The sequence below is a fragment of the Salmo salar genome, chromosome ssa01 (assembly GCF_905237065.1).
Source record: "Salmo salar chromosome ssa01, Ssal_v3.1, whole genome shotgun sequence".
Lineage (NCBI taxonomy): Eukaryota > Metazoa > Chordata > Actinopteri > Salmoniformes > Salmonidae > Salmo > Salmo salar.
In genome coordinates, this window is record NC_059442.1 from 79,264,932 (window position 1) to 79,287,765 (window position 22,834).

The 22,834-nt window shown below is 41.0% G+C and overlaps 2 protein-coding genes across 2 annotated transcripts; one reads left to right on the forward strand and one right to left on the reverse strand.

Moving 5' to 3' along the window:
- Nucleotides 1–708: 708 nt before the first annotated feature.
- Nucleotides 709–3,692, forward strand: LOC106612563 (glutathione S-transferase A2). Its single transcript, XM_014213828.2, has 7 exons — nt 709–1,011; nt 1,450–1,553; nt 1,723–1,774; nt 1,862–1,994; nt 2,118–2,259; nt 2,434–2,559; nt 3,042–3,692. The coding sequence occupies exons 2-7, from the start codon at nt 1,467–1,469 to the stop codon at nt 3,168–3,170; spliced, it is 669 nt and encodes a 222-aa protein (XP_014069303.1). The 5' UTR covers nt 709–1,011; nt 1,450–1,466; the 3' UTR covers nt 3,171–3,692.
- Nucleotides 3,298–12,595, reverse strand: LOC106612567 (transmembrane protein 14A). Its single transcript, XM_014213842.2, has 5 exons — nt 12,431–12,595; nt 4,272–4,354; nt 4,045–4,146; nt 3,824–3,911; nt 3,298–3,661 (listed from the first exon to the last, which is right to left on the reverse strand). The coding sequence occupies exons 2-5, from the start codon at nt 4,345–4,347 to the stop codon at nt 3,613–3,615; spliced, it is 315 nt and encodes a 104-aa protein (XP_014069317.1). The 5' UTR covers nt 4,348–4,354; nt 12,431–12,595; the 3' UTR covers nt 3,298–3,612.
- Between the last annotated feature and the right edge of the window lie 10,239 nt (nt 12,596–22,834).

Sequence of the window (22,834 nt, forward strand, 5' to 3'; positions counted from 1 at the left end):
ACTTGACAAAAGGTATCCAGTGAATGCGCCCAAAGCTTACAAGTGTGATCATGGATTTCCATTGTAGGAACAGTTTCTGACTATTTTCATACTGTACCACAGACAAAAGGGGTAACCCAGACATGTCACAGGGGCTATAAAGCTGAAGCATCCGTTTTGAACGTTCTCACCACCAAATGTAGTGAGAGGAAGTGGAAGAGGATGGAAGTAAACTGGGCTGACATTCTGCAAATGTTGTCATTGATGAAACATTGATCTTAATACATTTTTCTGTTCCCAAAACTAGAATCTGTGAGCTGTGTTCGTAACAGACTTAACGCATTGCCAAAGTTACAAAAAAATGCATTGTTTAGAAAGAGTGCAAGGTCGAATGGAGTTTGTTCACACGCGCACTTCAGAACAAGGTGCCAACAGGCACTCGCTAGCTCGTGCTTGGCTTTGCACACCTCCTTTCCTGTTCTGCCCACTATGCTTCATTTGTCCCACTGTAAATGACACAGATGAACTTTCTTAAATTATGGTTAGGTATAAGATTAGCAGTGTGGTTGAGCTTTAAAATCTGATTTTAATAAGGGAAATTGTAGAAATAGGCAGGGTTTAAGACTTTGTGGCTGTGGTAACTAGTGACGACCATTAACAAGGCGACACTCCATCTTAACTCCTCCTCCACATTTACTGGATTTGTTGAACAGTGCAGAAGAGATGTCCCCACCCCCCGCCTGCTACGTCATTAATAATAATTTATGACATTTGTAAAGCGCTTTTTATTATACAAGAATAATCTCAAAGTTCAAAAAATAAAAGTAAAAATGTAAAAATAGTTTTTTTTAAAAACAAAGCAAATACAGTATATAACCATATCAAAGTCTAAGCGGAAAGGTTTAAAACCTCCAACAGTCTGAACAGCCCTGAGATTGTCCGGAAGGAGTTCCAAAGGTGTGGCGTTACATAACTTTGCAAGTTAACTTTTTTGGTGTTCACACAGGTATATACTTCTCTCCGACACACAAGGTCAGTATTTCTTAAACTTATCTTAAAATTGTAGGTTGATAATTAAACAGACAACCGTATGTTTTGTAGGGTTTTTTTCAGCTTTATTTTCATATGTGGTTCTAGTTGAGGAGGCTGTATAACAACCGGCTGTGATTGGGAGTCCCATAGGGCGACGCACAATTGGCCCAGCGTTGTCTGGGTTTGGCCTGTATAGGCCATCATTGTAAATAAGAATTTGTTCTTAACTGACTTGCCTAGTTAAATAAAGGTTACGTTTAAAAAATAGTTTGAGTAGTCTGATTAAAATGCACTGTAATTTATTTGACACTGTCATTACTTTTAACAAACAGACAGGGATTTGCCTGCATACACTAAATATAATGCAATGTATCAAACACAACATTACTGCATTTGCACATGAAAGTGTAATGGAGTGTGGTTGTTTCCTTCCTGCAGTAAACTTCAATTTCACCATGTCTGGAAAAGTGGTGTTGACTTATTTCAATGGGAGGGGGAAAATGGAGTCAATTCGATGGCTTTTAACAGTTGCTGGAGTTGAGGTAAGTAGGCTGAACAAATACAAAAAAAATGTGGCTGTGGGCTGTTTACAGGACTTGCATTTTCAAGTAGACCTACCCTAAGTGAAATAGTGGACAGGCCTACAGGCGATGCACACAGATGGATCACTAAACTGATGTCGTTCTGAAAATATATATTTTATATCCATAGTTTGATGAAGTGAATCTGACAAAGCACGACGAATATGTAAAGCTGTTGAGTGGTAAGTTTGTTCACGGTGTTAATAACTCTGATAACATGCTCATTGTGTTGAAGGGTGTTTAATTGTTGGACCTTTTTTTCCCCCCAGATGGAGCACTCATGTTTGAGCAAGTTCCATTGGTGGAAATTGATGGAATGAAGCTGGTTCAAACCAAGGCTATCCTAAGCTACATAGCAGGGAAATACAATCTTTACGGGAATGACCTAAAAGAACGAGTCATGTATGTATGAATTTTAATGTCATAACTTTTATTTGCTTGTTTGGCTGTATTAGAGGCATAATGGTAGCTGTTTGTACAAAAGGGGGGAATTCTGCTAAGGGTTTGGTTTTCATTTACCTTTAGGATTGACATGTATTCTGAAGGTGTGAGGGACTTGATGGAAATGATAATGATGTTGCCATTCATTTCACCTGATGCCAAGAAAACTAAACTGGAGGACATTGAGAGGAAAGCTACAAGCCGCTACATTCCCGTGTTCGAAAAGGTACTGTATGCTTTGGGCCTTGGCCGGCTGGGAAGGGTAGAGCTCACTAAAGTAACCTGAATCTAAGCAGTTTTATTGTCATTGCGAAATACCATGTCTGCTAAGTGAAAGGTTGGCACGTCTGTACAAGTTTATGTAATGTCTAATGTGAGGGTGTGCGCTGATTTCTTACAGGCTCTTGCTAGCTCCCAGTACCTGGTGGGTGATCAGTTGAGCTGTGCTGATGTCCAGCTACTTGAAATCACCTTGATGTTGGAGGAGAAATTTCCTACAATTCTCTCCAAATTCCCTGTTGTTAAGGTAAAGTTTATTACAAATGTATTTTGTTCTTGGCAAAATAAGTTGAGACAAATCTTGATACATTTTAAGTGCATCTCATCAAAACATGTTACAGGTTCACATAACCCAAACAGCATATGAATATTGCATACCTGCTGCACATTTTCATACAGATAAACATAAGTATGGCCGTACTGGTACAACACCCTGTCTATTTTTTACATGTACTGTACTGCTGCAACACCCTGGGTGTGTCCCAATAATCTCTCAAGTATGCCCTTGTTCACTACTTCCCATAATTCTAAAAGCATTGGATTGGTGGAGGCATATTTATTTGACTGTCATTTCCTTTCAAATCTGTTAAGGGAAGTGAACCAAGGCACACTTTGGGAGGAAGGAGAGATAATTAGGACATAGTCAGCAGCATATTTGAAAGAAAGGTCAAAAGATCCATATATACTTCATTTGATTAATTCTTGATTGGGTGCAAATGGTTTTTTCAGGGTTTTCAAGGGAGGATGAAAAGCCTGCCAGCCATTCAGAAGTTCCTGCAGCCAGGCAGCAAGAGAAAGCCTCAACCAGATGACTTATATGTAAAGACTGTGTATGAGGTGTTCAACTTCAAGCACTGATGCTTATCTAAAAAATGTAAAGAGTTGAAGTGAATATAATAATATTAGATATACATTATTCCAGATTGTCATTTCTTGTAACATGTAAGGACCAAATTGTTCAATAATACACACAAATAACAAAAAAGGCTGTTAAACAAAATATCAGCTGTAATTAAACACTACATATGTCTGTTGAGCTATTCCATCATTTATATCAAACAGTTATGTTATTTACAGTGAGGCAGCTAAACATGATTGTCAAACTAAGTATGTAAGTATACCTTCTTCAGTGCTATAACATTTATTCAGATCAAGTAGTAAATGTTACTGCATTTCTGTTCCCATATTCATTGAACAAATCATTACAAAAACAATACATAGGCAAGCACAATGTGCAAATGGAACTTCATCCCTTGCAGTGATATTCAGTCTCACTTTAGACACAGTTGTGTTGTTCAAATCACATTACAATCACGCCCATGAAGAGAAGTCGCAGGACCATCAGCAAACTGAATAAAGAAACCAGATATGATAACTTCATATTGATTGTGCACGTTAATTATTTAATTTGAAACATTCCAACAGGGTCAATTGTAACAAACATCAAAATACAATGAAAAGGAGTTAAATGTAACCAATACTGAGTATAGTGCACATTTGGTGATTCTCACCTTAGTCCTGCCATGATGCCAGCTGGCATTATTTTCCCAGATTTCTTGAATCTCATTCCCATCACTATTGTCAGCGCTCCTGAGGCAACTGAGAAAATAAAGATTTATGCATTTATGAAATGCTATTTAAAGACATGTCAAGGCCTAAAATAATAAATTATATTTCATTCAGGTTTCTGGTGACCAACACATACACATCCCAGCAAAGCAGGCATACTTACCGAGGGAGTAGAAAGTCTTGGTTGGGTCATATGAAATCATTAAGGCCCCATAGGCGGCCATGCTGCCAAACAATATCCCAGCTATCAGTGACATGACACTACCTGTAGTAAAAAAATACAAAAATAGCTATTACTTTCCATCATCTTGTTAACAGGGTCAATGAGACAATGACAGACAAATTCATGTTGCTTTGTGTAGTTTGAACTGCTTGACTGGAAACTCCTACCTTTTTTCTTGTACCCCATGAATCCCCCCAGGGCTATGGCTGCAGCATAGCCAAATCCAAGCCAGTCAATTGCCATTGCAGTGCTGTGGAATAGGAGTATTGGGACACATCAATAAATCTTCTTAAGGCTTACCCATATTTCGGGTCGGCTGGCTTCGACTAGGCGAACCGAAAGAGTGTGCTCAAATAGTCCCACCCTTAAAAGACCTTCGCTTGAAAATCAAGCAAAAAATGCCCTAGCGTTGGAGCAGTTTTTCTAGAGAGGAAGAGTCAAAGCGAGGGATAACTGGGCCCAAAATCGGATTGTTCATCTGCCCTCTCATTGGCTAGAATGGTCCCACCTGATCTTGCCCCCTCCCGACTGCCTTCCATTTTTGAAGACATCTTTTCATTTTTATAACGGCCACTAGAGTATCTGGTCTATATAATGGATCATCTGTAGTATTTCTCAAGTGAAAGATTGTGCATGAAAACAAACCCAGACACTCACCAGGTCATAACATTTCATTTTTGTTCCACCAGCCAGTCAGATGTTTTATTTTTGCTGCTAAAATTACACCAACAGACCACAAAAAAGATGCACATGACTTGTAATGTTTCTAAAACAATACATTTATTTCTAATGTGGTATATTGAATAATTACATTTTTGTGACCCGAGTCTTTTAACCAAAATATCACAGATAAGACAAACATTTTCACCTGCCCCTTTAAGGGCGGGAGGTTATCGTGATAGTGAGACTCCAGTCATGTTTGTGCCTGTGAGATTGAGCCTTGTTAGTAGAAGTGTTGTCTTATGGAGCCAGATAGCTGGCAAAAGCTTGAACGTATGTATTGTTAGGATCGTAAGAAAAGCCATGCGTGAAACATGAATGTAAATGTGACATTTAATCTGTGAACATACAAACACCATGTAAAGATTAGACTTTTAGGCTTGAACAAATCTTGTGTTGCAATTCTGATGTACAATAATACCTTTCAGAGTTTTGGCAGTTTCATCTCACCAACAACAACAAAAAACATACACCAAACTGTCTGTTAGGAGTGCTACTCAAACAAGCATAACGCAGTATTAAAAAAATAAAAATAAAAATGGAAGTCAGGGAAACGGTAAAAAAGTATTCTGCACGTTTTCAAGTTAAAAGTCTCCATTCTCTATTACTCCTATTGAGTGTACTTCACATTTAGGTAGCTACGGTAATGGATTTGTTTGCCAGTACAAGTGTAGATAGGCATAATACAGCTAGTGCTACAACAGTTAAGTTTCAGTCCGCTAGGTGTATCTCCACAGCATGGGCATGTCGCTGGGTGAAGTGGACATCCCCATCATCAAAATATGACTAATTCAATATTGCACCATCCCATTCTCTGGGCTGTCTGAAATCCTAACCAGTTGTATATATCAGGAATAATGAAACACAGAATAATAAGATGTTTGGTGAATCTATGAATTATGTATGACCACTGGAGTCTTTGCAACTCAATATTTTGATATTTATTTAATCACTCAAAATCTTTCCAAAGCATATTCTGTAGGAGTTAATAATATGAATTTGAAATAATTTATATGAATCGGGTCATGAACATATGGACTTTGAAATGATGATGATGAAATGCATGAAATGATCCTGTAGGTTCATGCTCTACAACATTCGCAGAGTACGACCCTGCCTCACACAGGAAGCGGCGCAGGTCCTAATCCAGGCACTTGTCATCTCCGGTCTGGATTACTGCAACTCGCTGTTGGCTGGGCTCCCTGCCTGTGCCATTAAACCCCTACAACTCATCCAGAACGCCGCAGCCCGTCTGGTGTTCAACCTTCCCAAGTTCTCTCACGTCACCCCGCTCCTCCGCTCTCTCCACTGGCTTCCAGTTGAAGCTCGCATCCGCTACAAGACCATGGTGATTGCCTACGGAGCTGTGAAGGGAACGGCACCTCCATACCTTCAGGCTCTGATCAGGCCCTACACCCAAACAAGGGCACTGCGCTCATCCACCACTGGCCTGCTGGCCCCCCTACCTCTGAGGAAGCACAGTTCCCGCTCAGCCCAGTCAAAACTGTTCGCTGCTCTGGCACCCCAATGGTGGAACAAGCTCCCTCACGACGCCAGGACAGCGGAGTCAATCACCACCTTCCGGAGACACCTGAAACCCCACCTCTTTAAGGAATACCTAGGATAGGATAAAGTAATCCTTCTAACCCCCCCCTTAAAAGATTTAGATGCACTATTGTAAAGTGGTTGTTCCACTGGATATCATAAGGTGAATGCACCATTTTGTAAGTCGCTCTGGATAAGAGCGTCTGCTAAATGACTTAAATGTAAATGTAAATGTAAATGAAATGAAGGTAGTCTCCATATATGCCATTCCCCCCATTGCGACACTGCTGCCCAGTTGAAGAGCTTGTGAACTCCATGCAGCACCACAGCACAATACGCCTTGAGGAAAGCACCCCTCAGCCTCAGAAGATGACCTTCTGGAGTCCTGCAGTCATAGTAATTTTACCCTAATGTAGGCCTATTTGCCTACTAGCCAAATAAAGTGCAGAGCATGCATGATGCGTGCAACTCATCATTCCAACATATTAGTACATTTAATTCATCCTTCAGTCAGTATGTCATCCATTTAGTCATTTGTCTGAGTTGCAATAGGAACCAAATCAAAGAGAATAGAACAGTCTTATCCATTTGTTTATTGAAATGCATGTGTATTCAGTTTAATAATTAAATGTTTAATTTAGGCCTATCCAAAAAAAAAAAAATTGTCCTTCAACTTGTAGGCATTGCAATTTAGGCTATCATTTTGGGTACTGGTGTCTTGCGGAATCATTTAACTATTTGTGTTTAACTGTTTTTATTATAGAGTAGGCCGTCATTGTAAATAATAATTTGTTCTTAACTGACATGCTTAGTTAAATAAAGGTTCAATAAAATAAAAACTAAGAGACTAGTTCACAGGCCTCTAAATAAATGTGAAAAAATTGTTGAAGGTGCACGTGCAGTGACAGATAGGGAAAAAAGATCTCGCAATAAGAATAGGCTATAGATAGTCTTGACCATTTGGGACCCCTTTGCTATTTCGCTCAGGACAGGTTACAGCCAAGACTTAATCAATATTTAGTTTTGTCTCATTTATTGAAATGGATATAGCCTCTGCGTGATGGGGTTGTGCAACGCAAATGGCTTTAACAAGCCTATATAGAGTGGAATTCATTAATATAACAGTCGAAATGCATAATATGAGGCCTACAGTCCGTGCTCCCAAATACTGGAAAAAGTGTGATTCATTAGGTTACATGATCACCACAATAGCCCCACGCGGCTATAAAAATAAATTAAGCAATTACATGGCCATTAAAAAACACACAACAGCATGGCATATTTAGATAGCGGATTAGACTCAACAGCCTTCGTTTCTCAAACGACTGCCTCGCCAATTACTTCTGAGATAGAGTTCAGTGTGTCAAATCGGAGGGCCTGTTGTCCGGACCTCTGGCAGTCTCTGGGGTTGCCACAGGGTTCAATTCTCGGGCTGACTCTTCTCTGTATACATCAATGATGTTGCTCTTGCTGCTGGTGATTCTCTGATCCACCTCTACGCAGACAACACCATTCTGTATACTTCTGGCCCTTCTTTGGACACTGTGTTAACAAACCTCCAGACGAGCTTCAATGCCATACAACACTCCTTCCATGGCCTCCAACTGCTCTTAAATGCAAGTAAAACTAAATGCATGCTCTTCAACCGATCACTGCCCGCAGCCGCCCGCCCGACTACCATCACTACTCTGGACGGTTCTGACTTAGAATATGTGGACAACTACAAATACCTAGGTGTCTGGTTAGACTGTAAACTCTCCTTCCAGACCCACATTAAGCATCTCCAATCCAAAATTAAATCTAGAATCGGCTTCCTATTTTGCAACAAAGCCTCCTTCACTCATGCTGCCAAACATACCCTCGTAAAACTGACTATCCTACCAATCCTTGACTTCGGCAATGTAATTTACAAAATAGTCTCCAACACTCTACTCAGAAAACTGGATGTAGTCTGTCACCAAAGCCCCACATACACTACCCACCACTGCGACCTGTATGCTCTCGTTGGCTGGCCCTCGCTTCATATTCGTCGCCAAACCCACTGGCTCCAGGTCATCTATGTCTTTGCTAGGTAAAGCCCCGCCTTAGATCACTGGTCACCATAGCAACACCCACCCGTAGCACACGCTTCAGCAGATATATTTCACTGGTCATCCCCAAAGCCAACTCCTCCTTTGGCCGCTTTTCCTTCCAGTTCTCTGCTGCCAATGACTGGAACGAATTGCAAAAATCACTGAAGCTGGAGACTTACATCTCCCTCACTAACTTTAAGAATCAGCTGTCAGAGAAGCTTACCGATCATTGCACCTGTACACAGCCCATCTGTAAAATAGTCCACCCAACTACCTCATCCCCATATTGTAACTTATTTTTGCTATTTTGCACCCCAGTATCTCAACTTGAACATCATCATCTGCACATCTATCACTCCAGTGTTAATGCTAAATTGTCATCATTTCGCCACTATGGCCTATTTATTGATTTACCTCTCTAATCTTACTACATTTGCACACACTGTATATAGATTTTTTCTATTGTGTTATTGACTGTACGTTTGTTTATCCCATGTGTTTTTGCCACACTGCTTTGCTTTGCTTTATCTTAGCCAGGTTGCAGTTGTAAATGAGAACTTTTTCTCAACTGGCCTACCTGGTTAAATAAAGGTGAAATAAAATATAAAAAATATAAATAAATAAAATAGGCCTAGCCTAAATCATATTTACTTTCTATTTTGCAGCTCAGGTGGTTATTCTAGACATGGCTCTTCTGTTTCTTTATCATTCTCACAGAAGTCATTTGTTGAAGGCCCAAGCCTATAATATGGCATCTACTGGTATAACGCCGTTATTGAATGCAGTTCTAAAACGAGCTCCAGACTTATTTTGGAAATTAAACCGGAAGCTGCAAACTAACGTCTGGGCTAGAGTTGCTTGATTGACTAGCTAACTTCGACTAGCTACGTTCAGTTCATGTCCTTTGCAGAAGCCACATTACTGACAACAGTTTGTACACATAAAAATATCTATAACAGAGTAAAGGGAGACGTAAAGTAAGAATAACGTGTAAATATTCATTAATAGTCGTAACATAGGGTTTGTACGTTTACAGATCTATTGTAACGTTTACATTCATGTTTCACGCAAGGCTTTTCTTACGATCCTAATAATTTACAAATGGATTTTCTTACAATCCTAACAACCTTTTGGCAGGTATTTGGCTCCATATTGTCTTCTCTTCCCTAGCAGTTGAACAAAACAAAGTAAAGAGCCAAGAAACACAAGGACAAAGTCTCACTTCAGTAGACTTTCATTTCAAGTAAATTAGACCAACTTTTATGCCTGGGCGCAGCGCTTCTAAAAAGGTATTTCACTCAACTCTTTGCGTGCACACAGCCCCCAGCCAGGCAGTGTTGCAGCGCGAGGTGAAAAAGGCAATATGATTCATAGTTCTTTGACTTTGTGTGATTATTTTACCAGCAATGAAACAAAACGGCAAAAAATACTTACAACTACTGCAGCATTTATTTTAATATAAATGTGATCATACTTGACTATTTTATTCACAAATGCGAGTGAAATGCTGGCGCTGTAGAACCCTGACCACCCGTCAACGTGGCTGGTGAAATAGACATTTTACCCGCTAATGCCAAAATCTACCCGCAGTTGGTGGGTGTTAATTTTAGGCCCTGGCTCAATCTTAACAATATCACACGTCAGTTGTGGTACAGTTTTGGAAACATAAGGACCATATCTTTCATAACTGCGAGAAATAATAATAAAAAAAGGTTAAATTGATACACACCTTGATAGGGTTAGTGTTCCCACAAGGCCATATCTCCATGTTAGAGCGCTTTTTACGAAAGACAAGAGGCGATCACCTGAGCTAATTAGTTATCTAGCATGCGCCGAACACCTGTGTAAGTGTAACCTGGGAAGTGTAGTTTCGTCGGATCAGTTCAAAACTGCTACAGTATGTGTATCTTTTTTATTTAAAGGATTCTTTCTCGCCGATGAAAGATATGTTTCAAAAGCTGTATCGCAAGCAATGATTGACGTTTCTAAATGTTAAAGTTAAAACACAGCAAATCATGGGCATTAATATGGAGTTGGTCCCCCCTTTGCTGCTTTAACAGCCTCCACTCTTCCGGGAAGGATTTACACTAGATGTTGTAACATTGCTGCGGGGACTTGCTTTCAATCATCCACAAGAGCATTAGTGAAGTCGGGCACTGATGTTGGGCGATTAGGCCTGGCTCTCAGTCAGCTTTCCAATTCATCCCAAAGGTGTTTGATGGGGTTGAGGTCAGGGCTCTGTGCAGGCCAGTCAAGTTCTTCCACATCGATCTCAACAAACCATTTCTGTATGGACCTCGCTTTGTGCACCGGGGCATTGTCATGCTGAAACAGGAAAGGGCCTTCCCCAAACTGTTGTCACAAAGTTGGAAGCACTGAATCGTCTAGAATGTCATTGTATGCTGTAGCATTAAGGGGCCTAGCCTGAACCATGAAAAACAGCCACAAACCATTATTCCTCCTCCACCAAACTTTACATTTGGCACTATGCATTGGGGCAGGTAGCGTTCTCCTAGAATCTGCCAAACCCAGATTTGTCCGTCGGACTGCCAGATGGTGAAGTGTGATTCATCACTTCAGAACAAATTTCCACTGCTCCAGAGTACGATTGGGGCGAGCTAAACACCACTCCAGTCGACGCTTGGCATTGCGCATGGTGATCTTAGGCTTGTGTGTGGCTGCTCGGCCATGAAAACCAATTTCATTAAGCTCCCAACAAACAGTTATTGTGCTGACGTTGCTTCCAGAGGCAGTTTGGAACTCGGTAGTGAGTGTTGCAACTGAGGACAGACGATTTTTACACACTTCAGCACTTGGCGGTCCTGGCTGAGCAGTTGGTGCTCCTAGACATTTCCATTTCACAATAACAGCTCTAGGTGGGCAGAAATTTGATGAACTGACTTGTTGGAAAATTTGCATCCTATGACGTGTCACGTTGAAAGTCACTGCGCTCTTCAGTACAGACCATTCTACTGCCAATGTTTGTCTATGGAGATTGCATGACGGTGTGCTCAATTTTATACACCTGTCAGCAACGGGTGTGGCTGAAAAAGCCAAATCCACAAATTTGAAGGGGTGTTCACAGCTAGCCCTTAAATCATGCCTGTTAGTCTGGTGTTAAAAGTAGATTTAATTTCTTACTGGTACAGACACCCAAGCGCGCACACTTGTTTTTATAGCCTAGTTGTAATTATAGAATCCCTATTATCTGTGGGCCTAGAAAAGATGTCATATCACTTTAACAAGCTATACCTTTTAACATAGGCAGCGCGTGGGTATCAAGTTAGGGGAAGCTAATTTTCAGCATAAAGTGCATCCTCGCATTTGCAGACTTATGTAAAATATCCTACTATTAGTAATGTGATGATTAGATTGGATAGTCATAATTTAGGCTAATAATAACTCAATCACTATTCGAACAAAAGACTTCAATGGAGCGAGTAGTGTCGTGGATTAGGCTGATCAAATACATTTCATGCAATTCTAGCACACACTGACTGGAGACAGCATAATGTTTTTAATACGACAAACTACAGGGTAGCCTACTCTGCTGACGCTTACAAACAGATCAATAAAAACGACGTTGTCTGATCCATATACTTGGCCTAAGAAAAGGGGAGATACAAATACAATATGACGTCCACCTAACCTGGAGTGGGAAATTATTGTCCAAAAACAAACCAAAGTGGCAATGATAAAGACAGTGATTTTAGGGGGTGATTTATGTTTCTATAACTGGATCGCAATTGAGACTCGATTCGCGTTTAGATGGGAGTATTTGGCTTTTTGGGCTTCCAAAGTAAATTCGCCCTTTAAACAGACCATGTGAGGTACATGGACTGCAAGGAGTAACGTTCAGTCCAACATTAGGCTACAAAATAATAGCTAGTTACACCTAGCTAGCTAGCAAACAGAAAGGTACACAACACTTGACAAAACACCACTTGAAATGTATGCATACAACTCAGATTTGAAAATATTGAATTTACCTGGTATTTGCTCATTAAACGTAAACCAAATTAGTTAGAAATTTGCACACGTAGACGCCTCCAATGTTTACTGTTCGGCAGTGGGATGGGATCACTACTATTCTGCAAGCAGCACCAACGATTACGTCACTTTCATATGGTAATGAGGAAAACTTCCAAATAAAAGCTCGCATTTCAAAACATTGCAAGGTGGATAACTCATTCAAAGAATATTACATTTTAATCAATGTCAATTTTTATTGTGCTTATAAGCAAATGCAAAAACATTATTTTAAGACCTCTATGGAAAAATACAATGCTCAGACTGGTATGTTGACAATATGGGCTTACAGTGAAAAAACGATTATTTATATTATATATATATAACATACTTATTTTCCACCATAATTTGCTAATAATTTCATTAAAAATCCTACAATGTGATTTTCTGGATTTTTATTCCTCATGTGTCTGTCATAGTTGACGTGTACCTATGATGAAAATTACAGGCCTCTCTCATCGTTTTAAGTGGGAGAACTTGCACAATTAGTGGCTGACTAAATACTTTTTTGCCCCATTGTAGATATACTGAGATCATGTGACACTTAGATTGCACACAGGTGGACTTTATTTAACTAATTATGTGACTTCTGAAGGTAATTGGTTGCACCAGATCTTATTTATGGGCTTCATAGCAAAGGGGGTGAATACATATGCATGCACCACTTTCCGATTTGTATTTTTTAGAATTTTTTGAAACAAGTTATTTTTTACATTTCACTTCACCAATTTGGACTATTTTGTGCATGTCCATTACATGAAATCCAAATAAAAATCTATTTACATTACAGGTTGTAATGCAACAAAATAGGAAACACGCCAAGTGGGATGAATACTTTTGCAAGGCACTGTATTTTCAGATCGGGTTCAAGTCCAAGCTCTGGCTTGGCCACTGATAAGAGAATTATCTAATAAAGGTAAATGAATCAATAAACCATGATGAATTATTAGTCATACAGCATGGTTAATGAATAATCAATGTAATGATCAATGTAGGGATCGATTGGTCTGATTAGTTCCAGAAAGTCCAGGAACCACTGGAGAGGGAAAGAAATGTGTGTATGCAATTAGTATAGAGAGCTAGAGAAGCAGATGGTCAAGGGAGTAAAACTTCAGAGAGTTCCTAACCTTGAAGGAAAGGAACAGGCTGAGCCAGAAGGTGATAAACAGTGTGAGAAGTTTATGGGGGTTGCAGGTCATCAACAGATTGTGTGTAAATGCATGTGCGTAAGTAAGCAAGAACTATATAATGACTGTTTTGTTATCCTAACGCCAGAACGTTCTCTGAATAAAGCTACAGAAACCTTTTGCAGAAAGCTGAGTCCTTGCCTAATTATTTTAACCCATTGTCTTACAAACCTTGGGCATTAGTCAAGGCGAATTGATTATTGATTATTATCATCAAGATATAAAATTCTTATAACAGCCACTCAAGGACATTCAGAGACCTGTCCCAAAGCCACTCCTGCATTGTCTTGGCTGTGTGCTTAGGGTCTTTGTCCTGCTGGAAGGTGAACGTTGGAGCAGGTTTTCATGAAGGATCTCTCTGTACTTTGCTCCGTTCATCTTTCCCTCGATCCTGACTAGTCTCCAAGTCCCTGCAGCTTGGCAGACGCGATGCTTGGCATTCAGACGTGACGCTTGGCCTTCAGGCCAAAGAGTTCAATCTTGGTTTCATCAGACCAGAGAATCTTATTTCTCATGGTCTGAGTGTCCTTTACGTGCCTTTTGGCAAACTCCAAGTGAGCTGTCATGTGCCTTTTACTGAAGAGTGGCTTCCATTTGGTCACTCTACAATAAAGGCCTGATTGGTGGAGTGCTGAGATGGTTGTCCTTCTGGAAGGTTCTCCCATCTCCACAGAGGAACTCTGGAGCTCTGTCAGAGTGACCAGAGTGACCGTTCTTGGTCACCTACCGGACCAACACCCTTCTCCCCCGATTGCTCAGTTTGGCTGGGCGGCCACTCAAGGAAGAGTCTTTGTGATTCCAAACTTCTTCAATTTAAGAATGATGGAGGCCACTGTGTTATTGAGGACCTTCAATGCTGCAGAAATGTTTTGGTACTCTTCCTCAGATCTGTGCCTCGACACAATCCTGTGTCGGAGCTCTACGGACAATTCCTTCGACCTCATGGCTTGGCTTTTGCTCTGAAATGCACAGTCAACTGTGGGACCTTATATAGACAGGAGTGTTTCTTTCAAAATCATGTCCAATCAATTGAATTTACCACAGTTGGACTCCAATGAAGTTGTAGAAACATCTCAAGGATGATCAATGGAAACAGGATGCACCTGAGCTCAATTTCAGGTTTCATAGCAAAGGGTCTGAATACTTATGTAAATAAGGTATTTCTAAAAACCTGTTATCACTTTGACATTATGAGGTATTGTGTGCAGATTGATGAGTAAAATAAATATTTCATCAATTTTAGAATAAGGCTGTAATGTACAAAATTTGGAAAAAGTGAAGGCATCTGAATACTTTCCAGAATGCACTGTATATATTCACAAAGTTTAGCATGTCATTACGGAAGCCCAAGGCAAAAAATAAAGACAAAAAGTAGACTCAAGGAATTATCTTGTTTGAACGACTTCGTCAAAAAAGGCGTTTTAAATACATAATTGTTATTTTGTCTAATTAAGCCTAATTTGTTATGCAGCTTATCAGACAGTGTAATGGTTGCCAATTGACAGTTCTTTGATAGCCTAAAATAGGGCTGCTTTTGAATGCCAGAGCATGTTAGTGGGCGAGTGTGGAGCGAGGAGCAGAGCGTAATTCGAGGCAGATTTAAAAAATGGTGTTGGCCATCTCTCTCTCTTTCTCTCCAATTTCGCTCTGGTAATGCTCAGCCACAAGCTCTGGGCATGCTCTACATAGCATTTCTTGTTTCTTTTTTCACCATTATTTTAATTAGGCCTACTCGGTTGTAATTATTTAGCCTGCCCCACCCACAGTAACCAGTAGCCCAGTAATTCATTTTGTTTGTTAATTTAAAAATAACCTCTATGTACGTATGTGCATTGAACATTCTTCTTGATAAAGGCATAGAAGGATGGAGAGACGTATTTTCTGACACTTGAATAAAGGTGTGTTTTTGCTATTGTCTGTTGTCAATTCAGTTTTAACAAGCAAACCATGTGGCTGTAATTTGATGTAGGCTATTACTCTAATCTCATGTTATTATCATGACACAGCTATTTTACCCCCCTATATCTGAGCAATTTGATAAGATGTGATTTGGTACACCCTGCACACTTCAAAGAAAGAGAGTGCACATGTAGTAAGCTTTCGATCTAGCAGACCTCCATTACAACATATAGCATACGTACAGCCTGCATTACATACTGACACTTTCTCTGGACTCTATAACACCAGCGGCTATTTACTTTGTGTGTTTGGGATCAGTTTAAATGTGATATTTTACTATAAATATCTTATTAGTACAGTAAACAGGCACGGGTTATTCCTCTTTGGTAGTTTATTCCGTTATTCCATCAGGGCATGACCTGCAGGGTCTCATTATAATCCTGCATAAAGCAGTATTGATTCATGACCTGAAGGCGTGACTCAATTTTGCCATCTGCAGGAAGATAACGAGATTCCAATATTCCATAGTACTCTATTACATTTAAGTAAGGAAGTATAATCGTGAGTCCAGTAGGACAGTGTCACAAGGCTACACAGTGTGATGGAAATATTATTGGTTGTGCTTTTCTAATAACCAATTTCTGTGTTCTATTCATGTACTTTTCTAATAACCCATTTCTGTGTTCATGCAAGTGACTGATGTCCTCAGGCCAGGATGTCCTCAGTCGTGGTCCAAGAGTCTCAGGTCCGCCGGAAGGAGAGACAGAGAAAGATAAAATATCTGGGTTAGTGAGAGCATGGCAAAGACCATAGTACACCACATGCATTGGGAGTAGAGAATAATCAATAGTGTTGCTGTTGACACAAGATAATCTGACTAACACACACACTTGTTTGACCTCGCTGCGATACTGTAGGCCTACTTATGTTATTTTTCTGAGTCAGTTCAGGTAGCATTCAATGTCCAGCGTTTGTGTTAAACACGGCAGCCAGCACTGTAAATAAAGAGATGTGCAGAAAGATAATCTGTGTCTGTGGATTCTTTTCCCTTGAATGTATTTTTCATGTCAACCAGGCCCATCTTTTCAAAGAAACACCATTTATTTCGATCTCTAGTTGAGTAAAATAAGGAGTCTATTGCTTGAGTCCTTGTTTCGTTTTCACTTCTTGTTACCTGGTAAATAACCAACAACCATGGATGATCCCAATCATTTAGGTAGTCTAGTAAACAGTGCCCCCTCTGGTATGTTCTATTGCAAACTGTCTGGGACTCGTTTCCCTGTTACCTACTCAAAGATATTTGACTTATTAAGTCATAGACGAAATTAACTGCAATAGACTGGTCTCAAATATATTAGCATTACTAGGCTACACAGAACCACAGAGCCATTGTATATTGAGAGGCTTTTCTTTATTGTAAATTGAGAGGCTTTTTTTCATACTATAACGTGTCCCAGTAATCTGTGTTCTCTTTTGGTAATATCAGCATTGCGCATGCCCTCGGTGACAGACTGTTCGATTACAGCTATGAAAAGAATCCGATACTGGCCTTGATTAGTTATATTAGGGTGTTTCTATTCTATATATTGCCTACCTAAAGCATCCATTAATACATTTGAAATCCTTCAAAATAGAAACTACATATCTTAATATTAGAAAGTAGAATATAAACTAGATATAGGCTACTGTGGGTGGGTTCGGCTAAATAATTACAACCAAATGGGCCTAATTAAAAGAATAGTGATAAAGTAAATGAAAAATGCTAGGCAGCAGAGCATGCCCAGAGCTTGTGGCTGAGCAGTACCAGAGAGAAATTGGAGCGGGAGAAAATGCAGACACCATTTTTGAAATCTGCCCAATTACGCTCTCCTCATCGCTCCACTCTTGCCCACTTACATGGTTTGGCATTCAAAAGCAGCCCTGTTTTAAGCAATCAAATAACTGTCAATAAATGATCATATCCATGGATGGATAATGACACCGGAGGAGATGGCTGCCGTTTTACGATCTCCTAACCAATTGTGCTATTGTGTGTTTTTCGCAACTTATTTTGTACATAATGTTTCTACCCCTTTCTCTTATGACCAAAAATAGCTTCTAGATATCAGGACAGCAATTACTCACCTCGTTCTGGACAAATATTTTTTCTTAACAAGTCGCACGCAAAGGATTTACTTTAGACACTAGACAAGGCCCACATCCCTGTCATTGGTAAGAGAAAGAGACTGAGATATCTGGGACGTAGGTCGGGGTGCCTTGTAAGTATCCGATGGCTAGTGTGTAATCTGCCTCTACCATCAGTTCTATTAGCCAATGTATAATCATTGGATAACAAAATAGACGACCTACGATCACAAATATCCTACCAACGGGACATTAAAAACTGTAATATCTTATGTTTCACCGAGTCGTGGCTGAATCAGCAAGATAGAACAGCTGCCTCCGGTAAGGGGGGGTGGCAGTCTGTGTATATTTGTAAACAACAACTAACTGGTGCACAAAATCTAATATTAAGGAAGTCTCAAGGTTTTGCACGCCTGAGGTAGAGTATCTCATGATAAGCTGTAGACCACACTATTTACCAAAAGAGTTTTCATCTATATTTTTTCACAGCTGTCTATTTACCACCACAAACCGATGCTGGCACTAAAACTGCACTCAATGAGCTGTATAAGGCCATAAGCAAACAGGAAAATGCTCACCCTGAGGCGGCGCTCCTAGTGGCAGGGGACTTTCATGGAGGGAAACTTAAATCCGTTTTACCTAATTTCTACTAGCATGTTAAATGTGCAACCAGAGGGGAAAAAATCTAGACCACCTTCACTCCACACACAGAGACACGTACAAAGCTCGCCCTCGCCCTCCATTTGGCAAATCTGACCATAATTCTATCCTCCTGATTCCTGCTTACAAGAAAAAACTAAAGCCGGAAACACCAGTGACTCGTCAATAAAGGTGTCAGATGACACAGATGCTAAGCTACAGTACTGTTTTGCTAGCACAGACTGGAATATGTTCCGGGATTCTTCCGATGGAATTGAGGAGTACACCACATCAATAAGGGCATTGATGACGTCGTCCGCACAGTGACATGCTTACCACCTGGCTACCCCTACCCCGGTCAACAGCCCTGCACCCCCCACAGCAACTTGCCCAAGCCTCCCCCATTTCCCCTTCACCCAAATCCAGATAGCTGATGTTCTGAAAGGGCTGCAAAATCTGGCCTCCAACAAATCAGCCGGGCAAGACAATCTGGACCCTCTCTTTCTAAAATTATCCGCCGAAATTGTTGAAACCCCTATTACTAGCCTGTTCAATCTCTCTTTCGTATCGTCTGAGATCCCCAAAGATTGGAAAGCTACCGCGGTCATCCACCTCTTCATAGGGGGAGACACTCTAGACCCAAACTGCTACAGAACTATATCTATCCTACCCTGCCTTTCTAAGGTCTTCGAAAGCCAAGTTAACAAACAGATCACCGACCATTTAGAATCCCACCGTACCTTCTCCGCTATGCAATCTGGTTTCCGAGCTGGTCATGGGTGCACCTCAGCCACGCTCAAGTTCCTAAACAATATCATAACCGCCATCGATAAGAGACAATACTGTGCAGCTGTATTCATCGACCTGGCCAAGGCTTTCGACTTTGTTAATCACCACATTCTTATCGGCAGACTCAACAGCCTTGGTTTCTCAAATGACTGCCTCGCCTGGTTTACCAACTACTTCTCAGACAGAGTTCAGTGTGTCAAATCAGAGGGCCTGTTGTTCGTACCTCTGGCAGTCTCTATGGGGATGCCACAGGGTTCAATTCTCGGGCCGACTCTTTTCTCTGTATACATCAATGATGTCGCTCTTGCTGCTGGTGAGTCTCTGATCCACCTCTATGCAGACAACACCATTCTGTATACTTCTGGCCCTTCTTTGTACACTGTGTTAACTAACCTATAGATGAGCTTCAATGCCATACAACTCTCCTTCCGTGGCCTCCAACTGATCTTAAATGCAAGTAAAACTAAATGCATGCTCTTCAACCGATCGCTGCCCGCACCTGCCCGCCCGTCCAGCATCACTACTCTGGACGGTTTTGACTTAGGATATGTGGACAACTACAAATACCTAGGTGTCTGCTTATACTGTAAACTCTCCATCCAGACTCACATTAAGCATCTCCAGTCCAAAATTAAATCTAGAATCGGCTTCCTATTTCGCAACAAAGCATCCTTCACTCATGCTGCCAAACATACCCTCGTAAAACTGACTATCCTACCGATCCTTGACTTCGGTAATGTAATTTACAAAATAGCCTCCAACACTCTACTCAGCAAATTGGATGCAGTCTATCACAGTGCCATCCGTTTTGTCACCAAAGCCCCATATACTACCCACCATTGCAACCTGTATGCTCTTGTTGGCTGGCCCTCACTTCATATTTGTCGCCAAACCCACTGGATCCAGGTCATTTATAAGTCTTTGCTAGGTAAAGCCCCGCCTTATCTCAGCTCACTGGTCACCATAGCAGCACCCACCCGTAACATGCACTCCAGCAGGTATATTTCGCCTTTCCTTCCAGTTCTCTGCTGCCAATGACTGGAACGAACTGCAAAAATCACTGAAGCTGGAGACTCATATCTCCCTCACTAAATTTAAGCACCAGCTGTCGGAGCAGCTCACAGATCACTGTACCTGTACATAGCCAATCTGTAAATATCCCATCCAACTACCTCATCCCCATACTGTTATTTATTTATTTTGCTCCTTTGCACCCCAGTATCTCTACTTGCACATTCATCTTCTGCACATCTATCACTCCAGTGTTTAATTACTATATTGTAATTATTTCTCCACTATGGCCTATTTATTGCCTTACCTCCCTTATCCTACCTCACTTGCACACACTGTATATAGACTTTTTCTATTATATTATTGACTGTATGTTTGTTTATTCCATGTGTAACTCTGTGTTGTTGTTTATGTCGGTCGCACTGCTTTGCTTTATCTTGGCCAGGTCGCAGTTGTAAATGAGAAGTTGTTCTCAACTAGCCTACCTGGTTAAATAAAGGTGAAATAAAAAAATAACAAAAATAAAAGTTAACAACACATCTGCCACGCTGATCCTCAACACGGGGGCCCCTCAGCGGTGCGTGCTCAGTGTTTTCCTGTACTTCCTGTTCACTCATGACTGCATGGCCAGGCACAACGCCAACACCATCATTAAGTTTGCCGACGACACAACAGTGGTAGGCCTATCACCGACAACGATGAGACAACCTATAGGGAGGAGGTCAGAGACCTAGCCATGTGGTGCCAGGATAACAACCTCTCCCTCAATGTGATCAAGACAAAGGAGATGATTGTGGACTACAGGAAAAGGATGACCGAGCATGACCCCATTCTCATCAATGGGACTGTAGTGGAGCAGGTTGAGAGCTACCACATCACCAACAAACTTTCATGGTCCAAACACACCAAGACAGTCGTGAAGAGGGCACGACAAAGCGTATTCCCCCTCAGGGGACTGAAAAGATTTGGCATGGGTCCTCAGATCCTCAAAAAGTTCTACAGCTGCACCATCGAGAGCATCCTGACTGGTTGCATCGCTGCCTTGGCGTCTGACCATAAGGCGATACAGACTGTAATGCGTACGGCCCCGTGCATCACTGGGGCCAAGCTCCATGCCATCCAGGACCTCTATACCAGGCGGTGTCAGAGGAAGGCCCAAAAAATGGTCAAAGACTCCAGTCACCCTAGTCATAGACTGTTCCCTCTGCTACCGCACGGGAAGCGGTACCGGAGCGCCAAGTTTAGGTCCAAAATGCTTCTTAAAGCTTTCTACCCCCAAGCCATAAGACTCCTGAACAGCTAATCAAATGATGACCCAGACTATTTGCATTGTCCCCCCACCCTCTGTTATACTGCTGCTACTCTCTGTTTATTATCTACACATAGTCACTTTAACTCTACCTACATGTACATATTACCTCAATTACCTCGACTAACCTGTGCCCCCGCACATTGACTCTGTACCGATACCCCCTGTATATAGCCTCGCTACTTTAAGGATTTGTTATTTTTAGTTACATTTTTCACTTATCTATTTTTTACTTAACACTTATTTTTCTTAAAACTGCAGTGTTGGTTAAGGGGTAGTAAGTAAGTATTTCACTGTAAGGTCTACACTTGTTGTATTCAGCGCATGTGACAAATACTTTCTGATTTCATTTCATTTGAATCAGCTGTGACAGATCCCCGGGTACTGATGCTCATTCTGTTCACCAGTGCCGGAGGTCTAAGTCACCAGCTTTCTCAGCTTCACTGAACGGAATTCATCATCATCAACCCCGGACTGTCATGTCTGATTACACACACCTGGTTCCCATTTCCCCTGATTAGTATGTTATATATGTGCCCTCTGTCTTTGTCGGTTATTGTTCCCATGTCCGTTGGTTGTGTGAGTACCTATGCGTTGGTGCAGCTGTTATGCTGCTTGCTTTATTATTGTGTATTACGGGTATCGTGTCGTTCAACGAGGTTTACCCTTGCTGTTTTGTTTGGGTACAGCCCAGTGTTTTTGTATACGTGTTTGTTTTGGGTGTATTAAAAACCACTATTGTATATTCCTGCGCCTGTCTCCAAATTCTTTATACCAGCGTGACATCAGCGAATGAATGGCTAACAACTAGGGGTACTAGGACCCCTGGGGGTACTTGGCCTATCCACATTGGGTACTTGAGAAAACTCATGAGACCATATGGCTACTGGTAAATGCAGATGCGGGGGTAATTCAGGGGTACTCCAGGCAGAACAAAATTCAGTTGGTGGTACAGTCACTGGAAAAGTTTGGGAACCAATGCATTACATCAGGTATTCCCAAACGGGTACGTGCAATGCCGTAGGGGGTACGCCAAATAAAAATGGGATTCACATTTTTTTTAAATCAGAATAATATATATATTTTTAAATATTCACATTTTCAAACAGTCCATTTATATTTTCCAACAGGGCTATACATTTGGGTGAGGATTTTCTCTCGCCTGAGTAGCCTCGTTTCACTGCCAAAAATAAAATGAAAGCATCTAGTGTTCAGCGAAACAACACAATGTCAAATACAGGTAGCCTAGTCAAATAATTAACAAACAATCACATTAACCGTTACTCTCTCACGGGAATTCCACTAACAGTCCGTATGTAGCCAAACGTAGCTGCTGCTCATTCAGTTTGCTCGAAAATTGATAAATGGTTAAAAAAAAGTAAGGCCCGCATCCATAGACACATACC